This window comes from Saccostrea cucullata, unplaced genomic scaffold (genome assembly GCF_032062105.1).
Source record: "Saccostrea cucullata isolate Sc308-1 unplaced genomic scaffold, CSIRO_AGI_Scuc_v1 ctg501, whole genome shotgun sequence".
NCBI classification, from domain to species: domain Eukaryota; kingdom Metazoa; phylum Mollusca; class Bivalvia; order Ostreida; family Ostreidae; genus Saccostrea; species Saccostrea cuccullata.
The window spans coordinates 240,232-250,000 of NW_026935502.1; the positions used below are offsets into that span (position 1 = coordinate 240,232).

The 9,769-nt window shown below is 31.0% G+C and overlaps 2 protein-coding genes across 4 annotated transcripts in view; one reads left to right on the plus strand and one right to left on the minus strand.

The window, feature by feature from the left end:
* Nucleotides 1–165: 165 nt before the first annotated feature.
* On the minus strand, nt 166–7,268 carry LOC134243048 (spermatogenesis-associated protein 17-like). Of its 2 annotated transcripts, XM_062725269.1 has the most exons (11): nt 7,157–7,268; nt 6,984–7,073; nt 6,123–6,204; nt 5,285–5,335; nt 4,926–5,029; nt 4,487–4,642; nt 4,138–4,288; nt 3,882–4,030; nt 3,016–3,145; nt 1,138–1,188; nt 166–514 (listed from the first exon to the last, which is right to left on the minus strand). In XM_062725269.1, exons 1-11 carry the CDS (start codon nt 7,222–7,224, stop codon nt 437–439), a joined length of 1,110 nt encoding a protein of 369 aa, XP_062581253.1. In that variant the 5' UTR covers nt 7,225–7,268; the 3' UTR covers nt 166–436. The 2 variants fall into 2 exon arrangements, with proteins under 2 accessions (XP_062581253.1, XP_062581254.1); XM_062725270.1 differs by lacking the exon at nt 1,138–1,188 and having other exon boundaries at nt 178–514.
* Nucleotides 7,269–7,404: 136 nt separating this feature from the next.
* Nucleotides 7,405–9,769, plus strand: part of LOC134243032 (uncharacterized protein C2orf73 homolog) — a 3,345-nt gene continuing 980 nt past the window's right edge. Inside the window, exons 1-4 of one of the 2 annotated variants that reach the window (XM_062725244.1) lie at nt 7,405–7,568; nt 7,856–8,295; nt 8,439–8,477; nt 9,100–9,215. In XM_062725244.1, coding sequence (XP_062581228.1) covers nt 7,513–7,568; nt 7,856–8,295; nt 8,439–8,477; nt 9,100–9,215 — 651 coding nt within the window. In that variant the 5' untranslated portion in view covers nt 7,405–7,512. The remainder of the gene's footprint in view (nt 7,569–7,855; nt 8,296–8,438; nt 8,478–9,099; nt 9,216–9,769) is intronic. The other variant, XM_062725245.1, reaches the window with a different exon arrangement.

Genomic DNA, 9,769 nt, shown 5'->3' on the forward strand with positions numbered 1-9,769 from the left:
ACATGAGCTGCATTTTTGCAGGGTAAATTATTAAAGTGCTCTTTTTGAAGAAGTATTTTACCATATTATAACTACTAGATTTGATTTGTTTATTACAATTTGAAGAAAATCCCTGGAGAATTACAGTTGTTGTCAGAGACATGATTTATTTACAATGGAGGATATACATTTCAAAATATGAAAGAATAACAACAGTGACAAAATATGATGAAAATTCACCACATTAACATAAAACAAACAAAAAAATCTGCAAACAATCAAGTATTAAATGCAGTTTTTTTTTGACAATTACAATTCTGAAATAAAATTTATTTCATATTTATACAGAACTTAAACTATATGTATTTTCTGTATGTCATTTTGAAGTTCTGCTCTTAAATTGAATGGAAATAACATTTCAGTTGTATTGCCATGTGTTAGTTGGCAGTCTGAGTCCTTAGAACACTTGACCTTGGGAATAGGTGTCATTGAGCTTGTCAAATATTGGGATCGGTGGTACCAACGTCTTGAAAGACTGAAAGAAAAAGAAGGGAAAATGTTGTAGTTCCTCATACGGCTTATGAACAATATCAAGTTTACTAGTATAAAAGTGCTTGACCTACTTTTATGCAAAAATATGTACAGTCAAACTTCATTATCTTGAAATTTAATAGACCGTTCAGAAATCAAGATATTGATGTTTGAAACTACATATGCAATATCCTATAATTCTATAACATTCTAATTATTAGTCACCGGTGTCTAGTGATCTAATAAATTGTAAAAAGAACATTATATCTATCAGTTTTATATCAAGAGCATACAAACCTTTTCATTTCATGTAAAGTGTAAATATGTAAGTCAGAATTTTACATCAAGGACTGTACATGTATAATAATCAATTTATAAAAACAAAATACCACTGTAGTTAACCATCACCATTTTAATATTGCAAGCACACCTAGTGGAAAAAGTCAAGCAATTCATAAAACTTTACTGAAGAAATTTTTGTTTAAACTTCACTAAATTTTATATGCGACTGACTTGCACCCATTGTTTAAAGCCTGATTTTACTGTTGCAATTTCACACAATTTTTAATGTACCAAAAACTTCAGAAGAGCCCCACACCACTAATTTACAGCACATTAGGTTAGTACCTTCTCTCGTTGTTCAAGTCTTATATTTGATTGTATTATCCTTTCTCTCTCCTGCAAATTCAAGTCTTGGTTATGATCAACTTTAATCTAATTCAACATTTTGTTAGATCAACAGGGATGTAACCTTTGAACTAAAGTTAAAAAACCTTATATTTCAAAAATATTTGCTTATAAAGTAAACTAAAATTTCTTCAACAAGTGGAAATTTGATTTTTCTTTTCCACATTATATTTGTTAAATGTAAATTTGATTTGAGTTTTTCTGTATCTGAGATAACATCCCTGCTTGTTACAACTTCACATCAAGATCTCTGTAGTCTGATTGGATAATGAGGTGATGAGCTGTAACCTGCTGATTGGTCTACCTGTTAAGTCTACTATTGATTGGACACATGTTACGTAGTTATTCTACCACCTTTACCTGAATTTGCTTGGTACCACTTCAAGTAAATATATCTCATAGATTCATTCTTGTTCTTATTTCAAGAAAACATTGTTATACATGTATTTATTGAATTTATGACAGTCATCCCTTTTCTTAATTGGGGATTATATTTTAATTATAGATCTGCTTTAGCAAAAACTGCACATGGAAAGAAAGTGAATAATTTTAATCAATTTTTAAATATTACATGTATTTCCCTTTATAATAATTGACTTTGATAATTGTACATGTATAACTCATAATCTGTTCCTATAACCCCTCATAAGTTAGGAGTAATTGTAGGAGAAAGATTTTAGTTGATTTGATATATTAATTTACTGCATTAAAATGTTTCAGAAATATTAATTTAAATTCAATGCAATTGCAATATTATTATAATGACTAAAACAAGACAGCAAGAAGTTAGAAGGGAGATAAAAGAAAAATATTAAATAGTATATGCCTCAGCCAAAAATTAAGATCTACATGTATAGCTATTGTATTAATGAATGTCTGATTTCACATTGATCAAAAAGTCACAGCCAAGTTTTATATCTAGAAATGTGCCTTTAAATCTGGTGGAATAAAATAGCTTGTATTAAAAGGATTCAATATATTATCAATCAATATTTATGTTGGAACCTCCAGTTTACAATAATTTTTTTTAACACTTAAAACTGAAGATTAATACCAAGAGAAACAATGTCAGTAAAATGTGTCCATTTGTAAAACTAGAAATTATATTCATATATAATATTTTCATAATGAAATATGATTCATAAAGTACCTTGGTAATTAGACTTCAGTATGATTGACAAGAGTTACACCCCTTCTCTTTGAAAATTCCACAAAACTATGGTGCATACATGTATATTGAAATGCAATCAAGTTAGATTATTTAATTATATTTTAATTGGATAAAAGATCTAACAAAAGTAATATGAATCTCTTGATGATCATGAGAATAAATGCATGCATACTTTCAATGTGCAAGTATAATTTATTAAAGTGAATGTGATGGTGCCAACTTTTAAATAATGTATGTTAGATGAAATCTATTTTCCAGAATGTGCCATATAAAATATTGCTTCCAGGGGGTAGATTAAAAAAGTTTTTAGCTAGTTTGGAGATCAGGCCAGCCAAACGATTTTTTTAAATATACTAGTAGCTTGTTGTAGTATTTATATTTGTGGTATAATTTTGCTTATTTTCTCTTTGGTACCTCACTGTGATGTTTAAAATTTGATCAGGCAAATGATTTTCAAAGTGTGCATATTGACCATTTAACATAAAAACTAATATTCAAGCATCTCTCCATTGAGAGTACTGAATATAGAAATGTAAATGCATGTACATGTACCATAATTTATAAAAACACTTGCGTAGTAATTTATGAAATGGTTGATCAATAAACTTATAATTGGACATAGTTAAATGTAAGATCTACATTAATACCTGAGGACTGACGTGTTTATCCTGAAACTCCTCTCTGAAGTATCTGAAGCCGTAGGGAAGATGTCCGTATCTCGACCTGGTGTGGAGTAAGGGATCATACTTAACATCCCGGCGACTGAATGGCTCAAAGCTGAAACACAAAAATAAAAGACAATGTCATTAATGAGCAATCTACTTTATACACTGGTCTTCTATAGTGGCAGCTAGTTGTTAGGTAAACTCTTGGAACAGAATTCATTAGAATCAGGTTTAAACACTAAGCAGCCAAACATAAATAAATGAAAATTTATCTTATCTTGACAGAATGTTGAACTTATTGCTACACACTGATCCCAACACAGAAATTACACTTGGGAAAATTTAAACAACTTTGACATGCAGTCAGTACTAGATTAAATTACACACATTTTATGTTTCTTAAAAAAAAAACAATAATATTTTTTGTGAAATTTCCATTAAAAAACTGAGTTTGACTATTTGTTGAGATATTGTACCAATACTTTACTTTAAACATATTTTATTGAGTAATTCAATCAGGATTGGGCAACAGGCAATGCCTATGTACACCCTCTCCTTGTATAATTGGTCAAGATACAATAGTAGGTAATAATACATGAACATGATAATCAATGAAATTATAATGAAAAATAAAGATTCACAATCAAGTATTATTTATCAATATTATATTTCAAAAAAAGATGACAACCCCCCTAACTGTATACATATTATTTACATACTGTTACCAATACTGTACCAATACTGGGGATAGACCCACATGTTGTCATTATAAGTCTGACTATCAGTATTTGAGATCCACCTACATGTTGTCATATAAGTCTGACTATCAGTATTTGAGATCCACCTACATGTTGTCATTGAGTCTGGTGACCCACTCTTGGTCCTTCATCTTCTGGCGAGCATCCTCGAGCGAGGTGAAGGAGGTGGCCACTCTCAGTGAAGGCTGGAATGGTTTGTATCTCTGCTGCTGCACGTCTGATGGGTCACGGAAGGGGCCCTGAATGGATAAATAGAGGTTACTGGTGTAAAAGATTATCACAAGTAAGAAAAGTGAATGGAATTTTCCAGTTTTGTTATTTTTCATGAAGTAAATCATTGTTCTACCTGAGGTTTGCTTGATAATGGCGGTAACACTCTGGGTCTTGGCAAGTCGTAACTCTTACACGTTGGATCAAATGGCTTGTCTGTTTTCTTTTTCTTTTCATGCATGAGTGGCCTCACAGATCTCAGCAGATATTCAGTGTCTGTAGGATATCTGTGATAAAAGGACAACTCTTTTGATTTATTTTTATTTTCTTTGATTTGCAGAATAGTGTGATTTTAGCAAATGAGTTGTTTCATTCCCATATTTATGAAAAAATTTCAGCATTCTCATTTGCACTTGCAGAGATCATATGTAAAACAATGATATTTACAGTTGTATTGAAGAGCTGTATGAAGTTCTGTTACTTACGGTAAGAACGGAGAGTTGAATACTCCAGGTATAACTTCTGTACTGATCAAGTAATGGTTCTTCCTAGCCAGTTGCTCCCGTCTTTCTTTCTGTTCTTTTTCAGCCTTTCGTCTACGTTCTTGTTCCTGCATTTCTGAATATTCTTCAAGTTCACTCCTGAAAAAGGTTTACTGATTCATCAAGATAGGAGAAACCATCTATATATACCACTAATATTCAATGACTGTCACATACCTAGTATCATCCGGCAATATTGGTAAATAATTACATTCTAATTTATTATCCCTATACTGCCTGCATATTAATTTATCATTAATTGCTATGGGTTCTCATGATATATGTGATGTGAAGTATTGTAGATCAATGTCCTCATGAATTTTCAAAAATTAAATTGAGTCATTATAAATAGTTTTGTCCTTTTGAAAATAAAAATAAATACCTCACAATTTCATTTTTGATCTGCAGTGCCTCCAAGTAGCGTTTTCGACTGTAGTAGTTAAATACATATTTTCTAACATAGAATCCTCTCCACATTTTTTGTATCTATAAAACAAAATAAAAAAACTTGGTATTAAGTAATGCAACATAGCAACTTATAGATTTGAAAAGAGTACATGCAGTTGTGTAGATAATACATGGGATACAAATGAGGTGTTGAATGTTCAGAAATGAAATAAAAATACTAAATTATTTATTTTCCCATATACCAAAACAATTATTGACTATACCATTAGCCCCTACGAAATGAACTATTGCTGTAAATGCAAGAAATCTATAGTATTTAGTCAAATTACTTACATAAGTTGCTTTCCTGTTGTAGTAGTTTATTTTCATGATCAATACACTATTCTGAAAATGAGAGACAAATTAATATGGACATATAAAGTTTGAGATCTGCTTGCATAACATTAAAGTACATGTAAGTTTGTTTTGCTTCAGACTAAACTGATGCTAACTTTTAAAAGATATTTATATACACTTGCCACATGCCTGCCATCTATATTTCTGTAGACAGTTTAAACAATAGATTGCAACAAGGCTGATAAAAAGATGCTATATAATCTATATTTACAAAAATTAAATTTATATGTTAATTAGCATTATTTCTTGTTTTTAAAAGAAGCCAATTAATATATTCATACCATTACCCATTTGGCAATACTGCAATTAAATTTAGAGTAACACCCCTTTTCAGTTATGTACTCAGTGACCAAAGGAGATCTGAACAATCCAAAAATCATACTGGCCCATGACAAAACAAACATTCAAGTTTGTTAGTGACTGTATACATATATATATTAATTTTGGCTTTGTCTCATCACCTATGAGATTGAGCTCCCATCAATTCCTCTAGACAGTCAATAACAAACCTTAATACTAGGTTTCATCAATTTTCGTTGGCTTCAATTTTACGATTTTGTAAAAGAGAAATTTTTGAGGATACGTAATTTCGTGGACAAAAGCATTGCCTATACAAATAAATATATTATATTTTCTAATTCAATGAACATTTGAATTTGTGGATCTGCTCAACAACAAAATCCTCGAAAACTGGTGCTCAACGAGTATTTATGAAACCACAGTATTAATATGCAAGGTACATGTATTATATAGTATATCATATAAATATGCCAACCTTAATGAGAATTCTGGTAAGGCCTCGCCCTATAAAGCCTCTCCACATCTTCTGGATGATTGTTGCACATTTGTTTAGGTGCCTTTTGAAGGAAATAGATATAGATATTTTTTCTCAAAACATGAATTTAGACTGCTTGATAATTATTTTGCTAGTACTGTCAAGCAATATTATGTACATGCATTTCCAATTTTTAAAATCTCATATATCAGCTAGCTAAGTTGATGGAAATGAATACAATTTCAATAAGTATCTCAAATCTGTATCATAAATGTTAAAATAAGAAACATAAAATTAATATAAAACTTACATTACTTCCAGGTCTAAAATAATTGTAATAGAAAAAGTTTTTTTTCCCTTTTAAACAGGTCCAGCACAATCTATCAATTTAGCTATCTATATAGCTTATAAGTTTTTTATGCAATTGTGCAGAATAGCTTGATTTAGCTATTTTATCGCACTTATTTCAGATGTGTTATTCTCTCAGCATGCACAAAAAGTCACGCTTTGGTGCAGTGATGATAACTAGTATTCAATTGTGAACTAGCTCTCTGAAAATATTGCATGTGAAAATCAGTTCTAAAAGTTTTGGAACTATATAGACATATGTACTTCTTTTTTTTTATAAAAACATTTTCAAATAAAAAATAAAGCATGCTATTGAATAGCTTTATAAAGCTATAAACAGTTTAGCTATCTCAAGCTATATAGATAAATCAAGAGAGTGTGCTGGATCTAGGCCTACTGTTTTTAAAATTGCTCTTTATATTCTGGACTTATCAATAATAGATTTATCCTGGTGTCCTGAATAAATGTTCTTATCCTATCCAACGTACTAAGGAAAATTGGACTGTCTACTACCTGATATAAGCCCTTGATCTTTCCCCACGGTACCATGCCTGTATTTTCACGGATGACAAGTACTCACGTTGCCTGGCTTCTTCTGCTTCACTGTAAAAAAGATAAATGATTTATGTATAATGTAACCACGTCGCGTTTTTTAAGACTAAATATTGTTAAGTTAAACTACTTACTTTTTTCGGCGATAAACTTCCTCGACGGTGGGGTCAGTTTGTTCCAGCAACCTGACCATCGCCGCCATGTTGTTACTTTGTTGTCAGGTGTGACGTCATAGATATATTTTGAAGCTAGAATGTTTTGTTACTTCTTATTATAATAAATTTAGATGAGACTAAGGCGGAACCCAAGTTTCACCCAAAGGTTTTTTTCATTGATAATTTAGAAATTATTTAGAAAAGAGTAAATGCGAAAATAAGGCTAAGGAAGTCACTGTCACTAAGGATACGTTTGTTTTACAACAATATGGCGGCAAAAGACAGAGGAAATTAATTATTTATTCATAGCGATCGCTCTTTAGAGATAATTCACCATGACGTTGTATATGCCACCTTTACAGCGAAAGAAAAGAGTGCCTAGTCGATATAAGTATGTCCATTCTCTCAATTATTTATAAAATATTTGGCTCGAGTCATCGATTTATCTCGGGAGATAAAGAACTGATAACGGGCAAAGTTAAAGGCCAGTACCACACAATGAATAAATAAATGGCATTTGATCACCGAATAGAAACATAAGATAGCGCAAGAAATAGTTATATAATTCCTTTTGCATTCATAATAATTCAGCTGTTCTTTAAGGAAGATTATCTTAATTTGCCAAGGACAGCCTGAGTTAAAACCACATTTTGCAGTTATTTTTATTTTCTCTTGCAGTCCAGACTCTTTTCGTGTCATAAGTAATGATGCTGAGACAAGTAGAGAGAGGTATTCGGGAATTCCTGACTACCGCCCACCATCACCAGAGAGGTTTAAAAAAGGAATATCTCTGCCAAATATATACAGCAGGGATACCCAAGTATTACCTAAGGCTTTGCCAGATTTTAGAGTACACAACCCCCATCCTCGCAGCTGCGGGTTCTTGAGGCATGACGTCAGACTTCTTAATGAACCAATTTGTAGTGTATACACCTCACATACACACGATGAACAAAATATGTGGTGGCCCTCAAGGACCTCAGATGAACCCCTTAATGTGCCTCCCAAAACAAAAGATACAATATACCGTAGTGATTATATGAAAGAACATAAGGAACCATTACATAGGACAACTAGACATGAATCTAACACCAAGAGAGAACCTGCACTGGGCCCAGGTATTCATTTTTCATAACTTTTTTATTAGAAATTCCATGTATGATGTGAATAAAAGGAATTATTCAATAAGAATAATTTTATCAGGGCATGAGAAAATGTAGCATTTTCATTTATATTTTAATTTCTATTATGTTATGTTAAGATATATTGAAAAGACTGGCTAGCTATGAAGTGCAGGAAGGTATGTAAATATGAGAATGTACATGTACTGTAAGACTGGTTCACCTCATAACATAGAGTTAAAAAAATATATCTGTAAAATTAATATCTACCAGTAGATGTGTTCCTAATCATTGATTTTAAGTATAAAAGCATGTAGAGAAAGCATTAAACCAGTCTTGATGTAGGTTTGTTTTGCCAGGTGGTTCATAGGATATTCTATATGTATACATATTTGTGTGTGTGCGTGTGCTATTACATTGAAGTATAAAAGCTTTGTGTTTTGGTGATATGAATGATTTGCAACATTCAATGGATAAAAATAATAAAAGTGTGACATTTCTAGTTTTACTTAAATTAAATTTAATCAATCACTAAAAGTAAATATTTATTATATTAAAGTATATATTAAAATCACCAACAGCTATTAAAGTACAGTAAAGAGTAAAATGTACATGTAACACTAATATAAACATGATGAAGAAATATATATATACATATAATTATATTAAAAACAAAAAAACCCAAAACACAACACTGATACAGAGGATTTTTTTAAATGGGATATGCATGTACAATTACTTGTAGGTAATGCATTGAACTGTCTTCTTAATATTTTTTTCCAATGTCAATATTTTATCCAGTGCCAGTGAATTTCCTCACCAAACGTGATGGCACCCAGAGAATTTTTCAAGAGAAGAAGTCATACGAGCATGATTATAATTCAAGGAAAGATCCAAACTATCCCATTAGGGGAAAGGTATGGTTAACAGTTTCTTACCATGTATTTGATGGTCATATTACACTTGTACAGTTCATATTGTGTACATGTATATTTAAATCATTTAAATGTATTATATAACAAATATATGACAGCAAATGTTTGATTTGTATTTTCTGTGGTTGCTCAACAAGTATTCTGACCATTACTGTAAATCAGCTGTAATTCCAAACATCTTTCATTCACCATTCTTCAGCTTCAAATCCATCTGCATGAAGCTACTATTTTTTATGACAGAGTAGGTTTACAGTATGTGTTTAAATAATTTACTTAACAAGAAAAAAATGCAAATTCTTTATGATGAATATAAATTAAGAATTAAGTTATAGGAAGTCACATGACATAATAGTGTCATTGCATATGCAGTGATTGGCAAAAGTGTACATTTACAAAAAATATTAGAATTTGAATTACAAGTCAGAATGTTTAAAATCATAAGAATGGAAATAATGTTACATCAATGCATGTTCATTGATTCCTCAGGAGAAATTGATTTTTTAAACAGGAGAAGATAGAAACATTAAAGAAAACTT